Raw genomic sequence first — 19,101 nt, 5'->3', positions numbered from 1 at the left:
CTCATAGTTATTTTTGTTTTGGGTTTTTTTTAGAAAAAAATCTAAGTACAGGGTGGTCTAATGAACAAAGAATTTGTAACGAATAAGGTAAGATTTAAAGTCTTAATTAATTTCCAAGTGAGACTTTCTATTTTCTTTGGGACATGAGAGCTGCTTTATACATATATATATGAAGGGTATTACTTGAACGCTGTAAAATATTAGGTATTTCATGAGATATTCTTCCAGGGGGGAGATGTAAGTCTATTAGTTCCATGCACTCTGTAACATCTGATATGATCTTTTTGGAATGTAGTACTAGTTTTTAAAGTTTTTACAGCTGGCAAAAGGGAGTAGAAAAGAAATAGAGAGTAGCAAAGATTAATTCACTAAGCCTTTATGAAGAAGCTAATAGAAATTTGTAAGGGGGGGGGGAAGTACTGTCTTGAATAGTTAAGTTAGTGCCTTTTCTTGAGCAGATGTTTGTTGAATTGGAAGTCAAGATTCTGAGACCTGATTCTGATTCAGTGTTGGTAAATCCTTGTGCAAGTGTGGGAGGAATGCTAGTGAAATTTGACAGAGACCACTGAAATTAACTTTTGCACTGATTTAATTGGTTGCTCATGTTCCCAAGCATTGTGTGCAAGGTAGTATACTTGGAGGAATAATGCATTTATTGCAGCTGTGCAACACAGTTAAAAAGAAATTGAAAGATTCGAATTAGGCCTTACTCAGAAATTATTCAGAAATGAAATAAATTATTCAGAAATTAAATAAAACCTTTTCTTTCCTCTAACATTTCTTCCGCTGAAGTTGAAGCCACCCTTGATGATTGTAGCTTTAATATTAGCACTCCCATGGGTATCTGTGCCCAAAACAATGGATTTGAGGGTCACTGGATATTTGAGGTCTGTGCAAGTTAATCACCCCATCCATAATTAAGAACCCAAGCCTTGCTATTTGAAGGCAAGTCACAGACACAGCTGACTCAGCTAACTCTGGGTGTTTTTCTTCTTGCTGTACGGATGTGATTGGCACAGCACACATCTTGAGGTAGAGAAGAAATGGAAGCAACTCAACTATGAAAATCCTGGTTATCACCTTGAATATTTTTCTCCACATTTGTCTGATGCTTTCAAAAACTGTTTGAACTGCTGCTGAGTAAGAGAAAAATATATTTTCTGCAAATGCATTCTGACCACACTGCAGAGCTGGCAGCACACTGCTTGAGTAGCTTTTTAGTAGATGGGGAGAAGAACAGAATATGGCTCTTCATTTAGAACCAGCTCTTTAATTTTTATCTCTTTTATTATTACTTATATATATATATAATTATATATATTTCTTTTATTTCTTGTTATTGGCAGGCACTGACCAGTGTTTTAAACTGTGAAGTGGAAGTGTTCAATACATTCCAATTTTTATCTCAGCTGTTCAACACTTAATGAGAGGAGGGAGAAATCAAGCTGTTATGCTATTTAACACTAAACTATAATGGGACTTTAAATAGAAATTTCAGGATCTAAAACTCCGTATTTGTTTTCCATTCTAATAAAAATAAATGGTCCTCAGGAAAGACTGAAGCTGGTCTTTATGTAGATAGAGGTGTCACAAAAAGAGAGGACACAAACATTTCAGTGTAAAGCTCACTGTTCCCTGTGGAATGAGGCCTCTTCTACAACAAAATCCATAGAAATGGTAAATTGAAAAATATAATGGCAGTTTCACTTAGGGTTTTTTTGGCAGAGACAACTTCCACTATCCCAGGTTGCTCCAAACTCCATCCAACCTGTCCCTGAACACTTCCAATAATGGGGCAACCACAGATTCTCTGGGCAAGCTGTGCCAGGGTCTGGTGTTGGACAGGAATTTTCATGTGTTTTGTGTTGTTTGATTATTTATTTCAGTTCTTCAGCAATTGAATCCATTGGAATATACCTACGTTTATGGGGAAAATTGCAACTGAATATGAGTTGAATATAGCCAAGCTGCTGAGTGCTGTTATTATATCAGTTCTGGTCTTCTTGTAGTATTAGCAAAGTGAATGGCTGTGCATGGAGAGGTTTTTAAATTTAATTTTTTGTTTATAATAGGGAGAAAGGACTTAGCAGGGCACGTGCAACCCATGATCAACAGGTTGCTTTTTTCATTTACCAGCGCAGAGACTCTGCAAGCAGGATACACACAATTTAATTAACTATTTATCAGCTAATATGCAAAATAACTACAACTAACAGATTGCTGGGCTGAACAGTAACATGCTTACCACTGCTGATAAGAAAATTGATGAGTTTTAGCTGGCCAGGAAGTTTCTAATAGATTGGGGAAAGTTAGTCTCTGACATTTATTGGTGTGGGCTGATCCTCACCATTAGAGTTATCATCACGTTTTCTGGATTTTGATGGTTTTTTTTCTTCTTTAGTATATTTTCTCTTTAATCTTTACCATTGTCATCCCACCAACAGCACTTGGATGGTTTCAGCTTCTTGTCTTTCCTGCTGCACCAAACCAGACCTTGGAGCACAGCAGTGCCCAGCCTCTGGGCTGTGGGTGACACTGACAAAGCTTCAAGGGATCACGAGCATGGGCTGAAATCCACTGAGGGTCTCTGAGGTGCAGTGACGTGACATCTGCTCTTTGGAGTGCCTGTGTATGGCCTGAAACCGCTTTGTCCTGTACAGGAAAAAAAAATAAAAAAATTATTCTACTGTGTGTTTTAAAGCATTAGAAAGGAGAAGCAATGCTGAGGGGTTTTGGCTGCTGACAGGCAATGGAGTCCCTGTTGAGTAAGGTCTCCAGGTCACAGCAGCGTGCTGGATGCTCAAAGTGCAAAGGTGAGTTTATTTCTTTGCAAACATAGTGTTGTTTCCATGTATCTGAGACCTCTATGACTTCGATACTTGTATCCGCTACTTTAAATATAACTGAGTGACCCTACTATGGGCGTATTAAGGCTGCCTTGAGTCACATCCTGAATTCTACTTTTAATTTTGACAACTGTGTATTGTTTTTAGCCCCTGTACCTCAGTTTTACTGTTTGTGGTAATGAACGGCAGGCAGCTGCTTAGGTTTTCCGAAAGCCTCTTTCAGATTAACAGCGGTCACTGCAGAATGCTATAAAAATGTTACTTTTCTACTTATTTTTCCCCTCGTAAGGTTTCTGCCTTAACACAAACTGGCGCTAGGTTTACGGTTTTTAATTCTGTGCCTTTCAAAGAAATAATCTGGCATTTTTGTCGGAGTGTCGTGAGTTCATATGCAGCGGGGGGCCGGCCCTCTCCCACGGCCGTGCCTCGATGGCGGGGGCTGTGGGCATTCCCCGGGGCTGAGGGCATTCCCCGAGCCTGTGGGCATTCCCGAGCCCGCAGCCCTCCTCGCCAGCCTCCCCTCGCCTCTCCGGGCACGGCCCCGCTGCTCCCCGCCCTGCTCTGCCCCCTCAGCCCCACCGCGGCCCGGCCCGCCCTCAGGGCTGCCCGCGCCGCCCCGCAGGAAGTGATGGCGGCCGAGGGAGGAGGAAGAGCGGCCGCGGGTAAGAGCGAGGAGGCGGCTCGGGGTGGCCACGGGCGGCCGAGACGCCGCGAAACACTCGGGGCTTTGCAGGGAAGCTCTGCCCGCTGCCTGCGGCCGGGCCCCGCTGGGGCCGGGCCCCTCATGGCCCCTCATGGCCGCGCTCCCGGCAGCGCCTGGCGCAGGCGGACAGCCCGAGCGCTGCGCGCAGACACCCACAGCAGGTGCTGCAGGGTTTGTTTTCCCATTTGCCAGCGTCCAGGTGACTTTTCCAGGTGTTCGGCTAGTCCAAGCCTGCCCGCTGTGGTTCGGCAGGTGATGCTGGGGAGAGGATGATCCCCGAACTCCTGTTTGCAGTGTGTGTTTGGGGCCTCAGCACAGGTGGATGACTCAAGACTTCAGTAGATCTCAAGTACTCGGCCATTAAGGAGCATTGGGAACATAGCATAAAAATACCCATTTTCAAGGGTGCCATGGGCAGTTGTTTACCCAAACTGAGCAAAAATTAGGGTTTAACAAAAGCATCAGGGTTTAACAGGGACAAAGGAGCAGTCAGTAAACACGTTTGTTCTTGACCGCACAAAAATAGTTGCACAGTTTTGGTGTTGAGATGTAAAAGGCTTTGTATACTGCAGAGTAGTGTACAAAGTATAGTATGCAAATATATTACTCTATACATATACTATATATTGCCCTTCCTTTTAAAAGTATTCATTAAAGCTTTTCTTTGCTATTGACGAGGTGACTAGAACAAGAAGCACATGGACATAGAGGATGAACTTTGTGAAAAAACCACTCTCCCCTTGTCTCCTTCCAGCAGGGGTTGATTTGCTGGTATTTTTGTAGTGAGTGAAGAGCTGCTCTGCCCAGCAGAACTCAGCCCTTCAGCGCCTGGTGCACTCACAGTGGTTTGAAATGAGCAGACATCGTGTCAGTTCCAAATGGCCAAGCTCCCAGTGCTTGGTAAGGGACGTGATTTTAGCACAGGTGGATCTTCTGTACATGCTCCAGCATGGATTTCCAGAGGAGTCTGGCATGTGCAGTGTTCTGGGTTTGTGTTTGGCTAGGAGGACTTCCAACAATCTCTGTTCACACACTTGTTTGGGTAAGGGCCCATTGCATCACCTCAGTTAGCTTTTGCACTGCTTTCTCTCCTGCTCTGTTTTTATACTCTTTCTTAATTTGTCACGCTAGCAGGTAAATGGAGAGAAAGTGAATTTATCTTCTGAAACACATTTTAAGTTACTGCCATTTATCTAAAGCACCTACTTCATCCCCTTCAGTAAAATAATGATGTTGTTCATTAGTTCCTCTAGCTGCTCATGGCTAAATGCACTGCAGTCAGATTGCTCTATTTTTCCCCTCCTATCAACCACTTATGGAAGTCAAACATTTGTAATAATGCTATTTTTTTGGGTGATGGGGAAAGATTCTCAGTTCTACTGATTTTCTTAAATAAAATACCTCTAGAGGAAGAGAACTTGGGTTTTCATGTCCAAGCAAGCATTGTAGTGTGGGGCAGTTCGATTCATGTCTACGTGTTTTCCCTTTTTCATCACCTTCAGATTGAATGTTTAGAATAGTTGTTCTTCCATCCACTTCCCTTTTGGGACAGCTGATGTTTTTTAGGTGTTGTCTGAGTTTTGGCGTAGTTATGTAATTGCATAGATTATGTTTAAAATAATTATGGAGCAGTTGCCAATAAGCGAGTTGAATATGCAGTACACTTTTAAGAGCACATAGAGTCAGCCATTAGCTCTTGTGCAAATATTGCTTTTCAGTTCCTGTTGTGCTGTAATTGAGATGCTACAACTCTTGATTGCTGTTCCTGTAACTGTTTTTCACAGGGAAAGAACGTTTACACTTCCAGGTTTCTAAACCCCTTTACCCCAGGCAAACCTTGCTGTTGAGAAGCAGGCCAGCTGTTGACCTAGAACTTCAGGTACTTGTTTTAAATTCAGCCTTCTTGCAAATTTATTTTGATTATAGAACACCTTGACAGGCAGATTTGTATGTGTTAACCACCTAACAGAAACAGTGAGCAACCACGTACATGCAGCTCTGGAGCCTGAGAAATAGTTAGTGGATGAGAAACCTGTATATCTAGTTTGGCAATTGCATTAATGAAGCCTGAAATTTCCATCTGTCTCTCTAGGAAGATGGAAATCTCCCTGCCCTCCATGAAATCCGTGTTAATCAGTTTATAGGAAGGAGGTCAGCAGCCTGGAAGGTGGAAACACAAAATTCAGGTAGTGTATAGGCACTGTCAGGAATATGGCCTCTGCATCTAAAAGAGCTTCTCAGAGCTTTAAGGTGAGACTGCTTAACAACCAGACTCCTACAGTGGAACTAAAATCTCATGTATGGAACAGAATTTTATTCAGACTGTGTGTACATTACAGGTAAGGGCTGCCATAGAATTGCCACAGCTAATGCAAGTTGTTGAAGCCTTGCTGTCTTTAACATAAATATGTAGTTACGGTCTAGAAAGAAAAGAAATCAGGAAACAAAATCCTAAATACTTCCCTCAAAGGAAAATTACAGCCCAAACCCAGCAAACAAACCAGAGTCCCTTTCCGTAGCAGCATTTGAGTGAGCACACTCCTTCCCTTGAGGGAAAGTTTGGGAAAACAAGCAGCACAGGAGAAAGTCTGGCCGGTTTCAATTTGCAAGTGGGAGGTGTGCAGGCATTATGGCTGCGAGTGTGTTATGGGAACCTACGTGATGAGGCTGGTATGTATTTGCCACATTGTGTAAAGGTTGCATACTGAGAGACTTCCAAACGCCTCGCCTGGCAATTCCCAGCTCTGGCATGTTGTCTGTGCAGAATGATTGGCAGACCCTCAGGTTGCACATATCTCTGAAGGAAACCGTGTCCTGCTCAGTTACCCAGAGGTCTGTGGATGCTTGAAAACGTTGTGTTTGTAACCTTTGAAACTGCTGTCTGGTGGCTGGGCTTTATGGTATTACTGACAACAGATGGCAAATGGCTCCGCTGATGTAATTCTTGCTGGTGTTTCATTCCTGTGAAGTTGCACAGTTTGAAAATCTCAGAAAGTGCCTCCATATTTTCCCTGCATAATGATTTCAAGCCAAACTAAATAAAAACATTTTCTATTATTCAGATTCCAGTGGTGTCATGTGACGCTGTGGTAACGACTGCCTTGCAGCAGTTTCAGATAAGTGCACGTTTGGTAGCAATTTTAAGGCCTGTGTCCTTTAAGTAATGCTTATTAGGACGTAACAGATGCCGTTTAGAAACATTATGCCTTTTAATAGGCTCTGCTTTTAGCCTACATGTTCCCATTCCAGGCAGACTGTGGATAAGGCAGGCTTGGAGGTATGCTGTCATTTATGCAAAGCCTAAGTCAATTTTCTGCTCTGAAGTCGAGCCATGTGTTTTTCCTTGTTTCTTCCATTCTGGTCATAGCTGCCTTGCTGTGTTTTTCCCCCTAGTCATATCTTTGGCTGATTGTCAAGCAATTGCAATCAAAACCTTTTGCATTTTTAACCACCAGCAGTGGTTTCTTTTGTCCTTACAGAAGAGCCTGTGTAAACTGAATTTGAACACACTGAGCCTCACTATCAAGAGCACAGCAAGCACAGAGTTAGCCCTCTGTTGCCAGCCTGTCTTTCCTTCTCTGCTTTTTCCTCCTCCCAAAAGGAGAAAAAGGGAAAAGCAGAGCCATGCTGATTTTGGAGCACCTTCAAAGACATGTAGAATAGCTGACACAATGGCACAGAGAAACAAGAGCAATGTTTACATATTTCCTCCACTACTGGCAGCTGTTTATTAAAGCAAGTTCTGAGACAGCCTTGTGATAGCTGGTGCAGGTGATGTATTAATTTGCAGCCATGTAATAAATTTAGCAAAGTGGAAATTAGTGGGGGAAGGGATTTTGGTTTTTGTTTCTTTCCTTTCCCCCCACCCCATCCAAATTAATTGCTTTATTTTGAAATTATTCTGGCTGTGCAAATTGGTCCTTGCAAGTAATTTGGAGAAAAGCTGCTAGGCTTTCTTAGGCAGACTTGTGCTCTCTGCTGGTGGGAGCAGTAGGCCTGTCAGATGTAAAGCATTTGCAGCTCAAATTATGTGGTATTTGAAGCTATCTCTGAAAATCCGGACAGTTGTCTCATATTTTCATTACTACTTTGTTTGCTTTGGGAATATTGTCCTTTGTAATAGCAAAGCAGGGCTTTCAGGTTCTCCTGGTGTGCCACATTCTGCTGTGATTTGTATGAAGTGATGTTAAGGGCTGGTGTGCCATTTAGGTTTCTCACACTTCCTTTGGATGATGGTAGTAAAGGGAAAACGTATTTGATGTGGTACTTAAATCCTAGCCCTGGTGCCAGGTTGTAACCGTGTGTGTTTCAGTAATAATTTTTAATTATTCAAACACAACCATTTTCTGAATGTGTCCTGTTGTTCTGCCTGGCTTCTCCCCATGAATTCATCTCCATGCTGGACCATTTGTCAAACTCATTTCCTGCCGTTTCACCATTCACTGTTCATCACAATGGGAGTCATTGTTTTCCTCCTTTCCCTCAAATTACAGGATGACTTTGGAGCAATGCATCCTCCTTTCTGCCTTCCATCTTTGTAGAGGATTGAATTGCCACTATCTGCATTTACACTTGTGCTTCATAAAAGATCTGCTGCTGTCCAAAGAACCTTTCCTGCCATTTTCCTTCAAATCAGTCTCTTTCCAGTTGTTCTGGAGAGCTTGTGTATTTTGTTTTGTTTAGGGGATAGGCAAATAATTAAGTTGACAAATTCTTGCCATTTGAGTATTTGCTTCCATATGCAAGAAAAGACAAGTTTGATGCCAGAGAAGCTTCCCCATCCCTGGCAGACTCCAAGGCCATTTTGGACCAGGCTTGGAGCAATCTGGGACAGCAGAAGGTGTCCCTGCCCATGGCAGGGAATTGATGATCTTTAAGGTCCCTTCCCACCTGAATCATTTTATAATTCCAAAATCCATTCCTCTGCCTTCAGTAGTCAAAGTTAGACTTTTCCAGGAGCACTTCTACCCATTTCTTGATTGTATGAAAACCAGTATTTATTAAGAACTGGATACTGATGTTCACAAATTCAGAGGTATTAGCAGCAATCACCCCGAATCATTAGAATTTTCTTTGGAAAACCTGATGTGAACATAAACCTCAAAGCCTGAATTAATGACAGTCCTGAATCTCCCTTTTCTCCAACAGTGCATTTTCTCCTGAATTATTCTGTAAGCTGCCTCTTTCTTTTTTACATCTAAGCTCTGTGAAAAACAAAGTTAAATGTGCAGAAGTATGAATTCTGATATGTCATAGCTATAGCTGGTAGCACTTCCATGGTTTAACAGTATGCTGCAGTTTTTATTTGTAAAGTCTGTTTCTGGGCTGTAATACCTCAGCTTTTTTCAATTACTTTGGGTTAAAACTTTGTGCTAAACATGCCAGTCCAGATGTGCATTGTGTGTGTAATAGGACAGGGGTAGCCTGTTTACACAGATGTATTTTAGTTTATTTGTACTATGAGTTGGATGTGGATTTATATTTGTGAGTGTAACACTGCTAAAGAGCCATCTGAGAAAAAACAGATATAGATGGAACCTATTTGCTGGAACTTTCATTATGGGTCTAGTGCAGGTTAGAGTGGAGGAAATATCCCTTCAATATGCAGTCAGCATTATGTGATTCCCCTCAATATGCACTGGCTTTTCTAGCCTTCAAAACATTTTAATTAATGTGGTTTCAGCTAAGTATTTTTATTTTAAAAAGCTAAATAATTAAATCAATTATTTAATTGTCTATTTTTTTTTTCATTTCAAAAATTGTGGATTACCTTAAGTTTTGGGAAATGAAAAGCACATGTTTTATAGACCTGGTAATAGAAGGTTTGGAAGGCCTTCAGAGCTTATGGAAGAGTGTGAAAATTGAAGGTGTTTTCCTTTTTCTCATCTATGTTCAGCTAAAAATATGTATATACCTAAAGCTTTTTTCTTCTCTTTCCTGAAATCAGTAGTAAAAATGTGTTTGTGGGAATGGCATGGCTAGTGGGATAGCAGCCTGTGCTTGGCATGCCTAGGATTTGGTTTGCTCTCCATTTGAGTGATGACATATATAGCTAAACTCATCTATTTAACCAAACAGGTTTCTTGATTGGGAGTGGGATTTGGATTATTTTTCCCCTCTGCCTTAAGTTATTAATTCCACAGCTGAAGATTGTTTGCAGACAAACTTTTATATATTTTGTCTTCTGAAGCCCTCCTGGCTGTTTGAGTTGTGATAGAGTAGTAAGTGATACATGAATGGAATTTTGGGATTGAAACATACAACCCTGAAACCTACATCCTGAATATTCCAAGAGTTCTTGTTCTGTTAGAAATGGGGGAAAGCAGAGCAGTGGGAAGGACATTGTTTTCATGGATGATGTGCAGCATGTGGTGCAGAGCTGCCTTGCTGTGCTGGACAGATTCCACAGCACGGTGTTCACCTGCTGGCTCAGCTGCCACCACACGCTGTTATGACACTGCAGTATCACTTGCACCAGAATTTGGGTTTTTGGCTTCTATTTGCTCAGTTAAATTCAGGATGTGAGAGTCAGGTTCTGCGTGTACTCCCGGGAGCGTGCCAAAGACCTCTTCCTTCCTCTGAAAGGTTAAACAAATATGGTTGTCTAACGATAACCACATGCCTGGAGCTGTTCAGGCTCATGGGAAGGGAAGGAGAAGAGTTGATGTGAAGCCCTGCTGTTCATCACAGAGCTCCTGCTCCCATGACAGGGTGAGAGACAGCACTGCAGTCACGTGTGTATGGCTCAGAAGGGCAAAAAAAAAGTAGTTATTCAAGGCTGGATACTGTCCTGGGTGTGCTTCTGTAGTATGGCAGTGGCAGTCCATGGAGAACTGAGAAGAATTTATGTTATGTGACTTCTTGGTCTTTTTACATAGTGGCTTCAGAGGCACTGATAAGGAAAACATCACACCCTTTTGAAGTGGTAGATAAGATAGACTTAACTGACAAGGAACCAGTCAGAAGATGCAGTGATTTGTCAGGGGCCACAAAAACACACCTGTGTTAAGAATAAATCTTAGGACTTCTAGTCTCAGTTGCATGGTTTAATTACAACACTCCTTCCTGAATATTGACCTGACATACTGTCATTTTGTTTTGGTGTATGTTTGTCTCATATTGCAAAGTGAGTTTTGAAATAAGAAGGAAAAAAAGCAAAAATACTTCTTGGAAAAAAACCCCTCAGAACATCGTCAGAAACACTTAAAACCTGCTGAAGTTGTTTTTTTTTTTTTTCTTTCTTTCTTTTTTTCCCCCTCTCTTTTGTTATTGTGAAACATATTGGCATGAAAATAAAGCCAATAAACAAAGCCAGTGCTGCTATTGCAAGCATTAGAAATGGCAAAACTGAATTAAAAAATAATGAAACTTGAAAATTAGAAATGTTAAGTTCTTTTTATCTCTCTTGTGCCTACACCAGTAGAAATCTGGCTGAGGTATTTTTCATATTTTTACATGCAAAATTATGCACAAATTTGCACAAATGTACAAAATCCAGATACAAGTCCTGTGGTGACTGATGGCTCTTGTGTAAACATACAGCTCTTAATGGATGCATGTAGTATCCTTCTCTGTGTTTGTAGAACATGAAAAAGTAGTTGTAGGATAAATGATTAATTCACTTCAGACATAACACTTTTCATGCTTCATCTACAGTGAGGTTGATGTATTTTGCTTTACAATCTGGCTGCATCCTAAATGCCCTTACTCTGAAATGGGCATTTCAACAAGTCTGACTTTCCTGGAAGGACCAGCAATACCTCAGTGCATCTTAATCATCAAGCCAGTGGTGTGTCTAGTCTGGAAAAAACTGCATCACCAACTTTGTTGGCTTAAGGGAACAGTATTAATTACCTACAAGTGAATGCAGGAATAGAAGATTCTTAAAAATTAAAGCAAATACCCCCAATCCCTGGAAGTGTCCAAGGCCAGGTTGGACAGGGCTTAGTGGAAGGTGTCCCTGCCCATATCAGGGGGTTGGAATGAGATGATCTTTACAGTCACTTTCCACTCAAACCATTCCCTGGTTCTAGGAAATAGCTCTTGTTTAGTACATTTTGTATGGTCTTCAAGGTCAAGAATAAAATCAGATACTTCAGAGTATCTGATTAGATGGAAGGATGTCCTTTGCCTTTGGACATTACAACAGTCTGTGGTTTCACTTCTGGAATTTCACATATGACTGCATGCACCATGTGTTTTCTGTTATATTGAGAATAAATTATTTTGCCCATGGAAAAATATTTCCTGCTTACTTTAACTGGTAGATGAAATGTTGCTAAATCTGTAGAGATGGGGGTCTGTCTCTAATAAATAAAAACTAATTCTGTGTTAGGGTAGAATATTGTCTCCCATTTTGTGATTGCATTTATGTACCTGATGCAGAACATGTGTGTGCTGATGAGATATGTCTGGATTCCCACATATTGATCTTTTTGGTCCTAAGTGAAGTGAATTTATCTGACTTTTACCTTTCAAGGAGGATATTTGTCGACTTGATGAAACCCCCATGAAATTTGGTCCTCTCTTCTGGAGGAGACATGGGGTAGAATAGCAGTGGGAGTAGAAAAAGCTGAGTTTAGGGGTTTAGACTGAAGCAGGGGCCTTGGTTTATTCCTTTTTTGCAGAGTTGGACAATGTTTTAGGCTGAGGTTTTAGAGGGTAGACTCTCCTAAAGATGACTGAGTTGTATGGGCAGTGCCTGCTGATATTTATAGCTGGTTTTAGCTGTAGCTTTTCACTTCAAAAAATCAGATTCTTCGTGCAAATTGATGACAGATCACCAGAGTGAGAGGAGATGTACTTGCACATCCTCGCTTGAGAATGTGGCCCAGACTGCTCCATGGAAACAAAAGAGAGAAGCAGATGCGCTGCTAGTTTTTGCTTTAAAATCTCTTCTGCACGCCTGAAATGGAAATGTGCTCGTTGGGTTTCTCATTTATTTGCATCTAGATAATTTTTCCCTGTGGAATTGCAAAGCTTCCCTGTCCTTTGCCCTGAAAGCAGGTGCCCTGCAGACAAAAGCTGGTACCTGTCTGTCACCCCTCCCTGTCATTGCTGTGCACCATCCTCCTCGAGGATGCCGTGACCTTGTGGAGCAGCTTTGGCTGTTTAAGATGTCAGTCCCAATGTCAGGAATCTCTCTGGTGCAGGAGGCCTCCCATTCTAAATTTACTGTCCTGGTTTATGGTCCCTCCTGTGGCTGCAGCAGGAGGCCCCTCGGGTAACCCTTTGTGCACAGAGCCCCTCGCAGGAGCTGCTGGCAGGGTCCTGGCAGAGTGGCTGCCACCATGTGCTCTTCTGCTGCTGCTAGGTAAGATCAAATGCAAATAAAATCCTGTAATTCCAATTAGGTTAACAGGCTGTCCTTGGAACGTTGTAATTTTGATGTCCCAAGATGCTGATGGGGCCTCGGACAAAAGTACTCCTGGGAGAAGAGCACTGTTTTTATTCTAAAACAAAGATTATTTAGCATTTGTTTTAGCAACCTTTATAACATCCTGTATGCCAGCAATAGTTATGGCTTTAGTTGAGTGCCTAATAATAATAATAATAGTTATGGATAGACTTTGAGGGTTTTTTTCTTGTGCCTGTGTACAAAAGAAGTGCAAAAGGCACATACACATCAGGGTAAATGTTATTTTTTCACTTTACACTGGGAAAAACTGGGAAACACATTAGTTGACATAAAAAGAAATTCAGGTGACACTTCTGTTCCATATTGTTCCTAAAACAACTTCAGTCTCTCTCCCCTGTCAACATTTTTCTTCTTCACAAGAAATTTTTTGTTTGTATAGGAACACATGCTCCTAATTCACTTGGGCCTTTTCAGTGTATTGCACAGGAAAGACAAGTTCACTGGAAATCTAAAAGCATTTTCTAAAGGAAAATAATACTTCTGTGCAAAGCTGTATTGATGGAAAGTCGATCAGAAGTTTCTTCTAATGCGTCATTATTTAATCTGTGACTTTATTTTGTCCTTCAAGTGGTCCTTGGTACCTTAGAGTACAAGCAAATTATGTAGCAGAAAGTTAATTGCTTTGTTCAGTGAGGAGAAAACATGACCGTGCTGTTAAGTTGCATTGGCTGCTCCGTGGCAGGAGGGAGCCTTGTAAGCAGCACCTCATGAACAGTATTTATTAGCATGGCAAATATTTTTCTTTGTGCTAAACTCAAGTCTTACATGCTGCTCTTTTGTGAAGGATTAATTTACCAGTAAATTTGCTTTTGTGAATTACCGAAGTTTTGAATAATAATTTTTAATTTCTCTCCTGACATAAGTTCTTTGCTCAATGGTGTTTAAGTTCTGCCTGGGATTTTGTAATGTGACTTGACTTGCCAGTGCTGCAATGCTCTTTTCTCTCCCATTTTGTCACATACAAACATGCTATGAAACCCTAAAATCTACAGAGTAGCTTCTCTGCAGCATTCTGAGTACACAGCTCTGCTGCCAAGCCTCAAGATGGAAGCTGGTTGCCTGCAAAGGGCAGGAAAATAGTGTTTAAGCATTTTAGGCATTTTAATTTTCTTATCTTTTTGCTGGGGAATCAGTTAATGAATACTGCTGGAGGGAGAGTGGAAGGACCATGGGGGAATAGTCTGACCTGGTACTACAAATCCCACGCTCCTACTTTTATGTGGAAAGATATCATTTTCAATAGGGTACCTATATGATTTATAGTTTGTTAATCTTAGTATAGACAGGTCTTGCACTGCTCCTTTTAAGACTTCCTTGTCTCAGCCATCATTAAAACCATCATTAAAAAGGGATGGGATTCAGAGCTAAGATACCAACTACACCTCTGGGTAGAAGATTTGGTCTTCACTTAGGCTTACAAGATTTGCAGGTGTAGCTTGTTGATTGAAAGCCCCTTAAATTGAAGCTGTTTTATTCCTGTGATAGAACAGTGACTGGACACCATTTGGTTTACTAACACATTTCTTGTCATGTTCTTTTTCTTGGGCTGGTGATGAGCCACCAGACAGTCTGCTTTGTTATATCAGAAGGAGGTTATTGCTTCTTCAGGAACACCAAGTTGGAGTTTGCATTTATGTTACAGGCATCAGATAGGTATATATATATATATAAAATTTTTGTTTGCATGCAATTAACAAATACCCTCCAGCATTGAGTCACATGGATTCAAAGTTACGTTGCATAAAAGAGGATGTTGCTATTTTGGAAAGACTTGTGTAGGTAAATTTTTTACATGATTTCATTGTTGTGAAAGTGCCCAACTGATGTTAGTCAAAAAGAAGGAAAAAATTAATGACAAACAACAGATCCTAGGCTGACCCAAAAAGGGGCAGTCTTCCAAGAAAGAATGGAAGCTTTGGAATTCTTTCCCTGTTATATTTTTGGACAGTGCAGAGTTTTTTAAACTCAGGCTGTGTTTTGAAGAATTTTTTTAAAGCTCTTCGAGCTTTAAAGCAATTTTCTTACACCTAGAGAAATTTGAGACTGTGCTTGTTGAATTCAAAGGAGACAAATGTGAATTGATGCTGTCATGGTTCTGCTTTGTAAAGATGCATGTTGAGAGGTAAATAACATACAGATAAATAACGTGCAGGCAGGTTTTTACCAGCCTTACTATTTTAGACTAGGCTTATACAAAAGGCTCTAATGAGATCATTAAGGGCCCAGCCACACCAAGCAGCTGCTGGGGAAACAGATTTTAAGACTTAGGTTTCTTACTTAATAGAAAAAGTAAAAATATCTTGTGTTTTATTTTAACCACAGGTCGACTTTACCTGGTTGATACAATAGCAGGAGATCCAGAGGTTCTGCAAGCAGATGCTGAAACATACTATGAAAAACTCTTGAAGAAGTCACTGTCCACTCCTGATGTTTTTTCCATCCCTGGAGGAGGAGAGGTAGTAGGCTGATGTTTCTCATGCTTGCAGTTAGATACTTGCAGATTAGTTTGTTGATTGTGCTCGTATATGCTGATAGGGTTAAACTGGTATGGCTGGATTGCAGAAAAAATCAGTAAATCCTGCCTTATTTCAAATAATTTGCATGCTGTAAATGAGAGATAAGCTTAAACTCAAAGTCTGAGTGTTGAAGAGGGTTTGAAGTATTTTGGTGAACTTTGCATCTTGACTTGCCTCCTTACAGGACTGAATCAAAAGCGAATTTTATAGAGATTTATACCACAGAGCTGCTCTGTATTCTGCCTCTGCTGTGCAGTTTACACAGGCATTGTGACACAGTCTATCTTTTGTTTCCATCCTTTCCAGTAATTTATATTGGTAATTTTGAGTGTGGATTTTCCCAAAGGAATTCTGTTCCTAAGACACCTGGGTGGAATAGAGATGACTGAACAGGCCTATTAAACATTTTTACTGCAGTCAACCTATGAAACCTTTAATTCTGGCATTTTGTAGGTCATAAAAGGTGTGCTGAGGTACCTGTTATTGTGCTATCAAAGCAGAAATTGGATTAGTTAAAATGAATGTTTGGAATACAGTTGCTTTTCTGCAATTTAGGAAAATAATATGCAGTAGTTTCCAGAAAAATGCTGTTCCAGGTGGGATCAGCTTTGGCTTTGAGCTGGGAATGTAACGGGGTTTAAATACTCTTTTAATGCCCTCTAGTGGAGCCTGTAGGGCTGAATACAGAGTGAACGTGCAAAGATCCCCCAGTTTAGGGCTTCTGTGTCCTTACCTTACCTTCCATGCCTGCTTGTACTTTCAGAGGTTCCAGTAGAAGGGAGAGGAGGTTAAAATCCCAGGCAGTGCTGTGTGTATTCCTGCAAAAGCCACACACACTGACATCTTTTAAAGGTGGACTTCTGGCTTTTGATTCACAACTGTCTTGATTTTGTAGCTTGTCACCAGCCCTTAAATATATCACATGACTGATTTGAGTCTCATAGCAACACATTTCTCTTTGCATTCATTTAATTCAGGTCTAATCTAATCTGCAGTCAGACAGTCAAGGGTATAAGTAATGGTAGTGTTCTTGCTGTATTGTTTTTTTCCTTATAGTCTATAATAAATAGCTCAAAGAATGTTGATGTTTTGTAATTTAAAATAACTCAAATATAATAAGGTAAAGCTTCCATTCCCAGTGAAGATCCCAGCTAACAGTCTCTATTATAGACCCACAACCTGAGGGATGAGGGGTTTGGTGTTTGAATAATGGCTGCATTACCAATAATTTTTTTCCCCTTCTGCATCTGAATTAAAACAGGTTTGAAGTGGCAGGACTGGCAACAGTGACTAATTATTTAGCAGGAGTTAAGTGGCTGTCAGCCCACTTGCTGGGGTCACAGAACTTCTTTTTGGTATGGCTTGGTCAGGCATTCAGGACACAAATAACAAGGATTCCTGCAAGTCAGGATGAGAGCCCCACAGGCTGGCAGCAGCCACACACAAAGCTGTGCTTGGCTCATGATGCTCTTGTTAACACCTGTGAAAGTGCACATTACCTTATCAAACAAAATAACAGTCATGGCAATATTGGGAGTAGTCCTGGCCTCTTCATTATGGAAATGCTCCCAGGTACTTAATGACATTGATGCTGTTATGTTTGAAGCATGCAAAGAACAACTGAATCCCCAGATTTAGGCAAGCTCATGAATACGGATTTCAAGTAGTTTTCAAGTTGGTTTTTTTTTTTCCTGGAGTCCAGTGTTTGCATAGATGCTTCCAGGATTCTGGCACTCATCAACTACTGAACACTGGTTTCAGCTTAGAGTTGTTATCCAGAATAATCCATATTCATATTTCTTCCATGTACCAAGAAATATTAAATGTAACACGTGACTGATTTGAGTTTCATAGCAAACTGACAAATGGGTGCAATTAGAGAGAGAGGCACACCCACACATACACAATGGACCAGATTTTGGAAAGTACAGTACATACTGTGCTAAGTCATGCACGCTCTTTGCCTGTACCTAAACTTACATGACAGCATTTGCAATATTCATATGGAAATCGTCATTTCTATGCATATAGAGCTGTTTGAGCACAGTAATTTTGTGTTTGTGTCACATCATTTAAAAGTTTAGTCTAAGAGCAGAAGCTTGAGAGCTGCATTTTGATTTTAGCTTTGCCTTCAACTTAACCACCTTGTGCCAATTATCTACCCTCGCTGTGCCTCGAGGATAAACTGCCCAGGCACTGCCCTAGTGCTTTGATACTCCCTGTACCCTGAGGCTTAAATCATTGTTTGCAAAACACCACAAGCACTCAGCTGGAGGATGCTGTAAGAAGTGCAAGTTGTATTTGTTTTCATTTGATGTGTCTGGTCTTTCATAACACCATTTGTCTGCGTGTGACAGTGCTCAGAGCCAGGTTATGTGCTAACCAGGGCAAGTCAGCATTAAGGTCTTCACTAACTTCAGTAGCTTGATTTCTTTTAAATTAACTTTCCTTATGGATAATATTAGAATATTATGTGTATTTCATTGCCTTGAAGTTGAGATTTGAGAGGGTGTTGTGCTAAGCTTGTACCATGCATGTCAGCAAAGCATGTCAATAAAACATGTCATAAGTGCATCTGATATGTGAAGTACTTGTTGTGAGCTACAAAGAGCTACAGGGCTTGTTTGTTTTTTTAGGTTAAACTTGAAGATTCCTGTGTGTGTTTTGTCCCTCTCTACCGAAATAATCCTACTTGCAAACTGTTGCTGTTAACTGATCCAAAGGATAAAGAGACAGGTTAGAATTGGTCAAAATATTTTGAAATCTGAGTAGTTGTAATTTCTTTACCTTTAAGATGGACTGCTTGTTTATGTATTTAAATATTCTGGGTTCTGTTTTGAATATGAAGTGGTTTCAGTTTATCTGTCAAGGATTTGTGTCAGTGGGCTGCTGATTAGGTGGAAGAATTGACAATCAGGGCTTTTAAGTTCCATGCATAAATTCTCTGCTGGTAGCTGAAAAATCACCTTGGGTAAATCTGTTATTCTTTCTGACTTTATTCAACAGGATAATATTTTTCTAATTCAGAGTGATGTGAAATTTAAACACATTATGGTTTGGATAGAATCCTGAAATCCTTAAACAATAAAATACAGGTATGAAATTGTATTGCTTTTTACTGATTCTTACTCATATTCTTTTTGCTTTGTGATTTTTTTTTTCAGTTCTAGGTTTTCTTTCCCCCAGTACTGGTGTGTCAGGGCTGTCTACTGGTGTGTAGATTTAAGTGAGGAGTGTTGGTGTTGTTGTGAAGCAATGGGCTGCAGAGTTTTTGGCATATCTGCAACGAGGACATGAACTTTTGCATTGACTCACTGTGTCACTTAGGAAATACAGAACACATGAAACCTTTTAGACTTCCAGCTTCCAAATGTGGCAGCAAACTAACGACATCTGTCATTAAAAGTGTACTTTTTAAAAAAGGAAAAGCTATAAATTATGCCTGAAAGGCTTTAATAGCCAGTATTCTTAATAACACAGCAAAGGCAAAGCAAAATCCTCTGTTCAGTTCCAAGTGTGGCAGGTAATGATCTTGCACTCCTAGAACAGGTTCTGTTAGTGTAAGTGTTCATTGTTCAGTCCTACCCTGTAACTAGGAAATTTCTTCAGAAGAACAAA

The 19,101-nt window shown here is 40.6% G+C and overlaps 1 protein-coding gene across 1 annotated transcript in view; it reads left to right on the top strand.

Annotated features, from left to right (window-relative positions):
* Window positions 1–3,442: 3,442 nt before the first annotated feature.
* LOC120509150 (protein FAM169B-like) overlaps window positions 3,443–19,101 on the top strand; it is a 35,793-nt gene continuing 20,134 nt past the window's right edge. Inside the window, exons 1-3 of the mRNA XM_039723491.1 lie at window positions 3,443–3,508; window positions 15,290–15,423; window positions 18,120–18,219. Coding sequence (XP_039579425.1) covers window positions 3,475–3,508; window positions 15,290–15,423; window positions 18,120–18,219 — 268 coding nt within the window. The 5' untranslated portion in view covers window positions 3,443–3,474. The remainder of the gene's footprint in view (window positions 3,509–15,289; window positions 15,424–18,119; window positions 18,220–19,101) is intronic.

The sequence above is a fragment of the Passer montanus genome, unplaced genomic scaffold (genome assembly GCF_014805655.1).
Source record: "Passer montanus isolate IOZ18808 unplaced genomic scaffold, ASM1480565v1 scaffold5, whole genome shotgun sequence".
NCBI lineage: Eukaryota > Metazoa > Chordata > Aves > Passeriformes > Passeridae > Passer > Passer montanus.
This window is presented reverse-complemented; position numbering and strand designations above follow the sequence as displayed.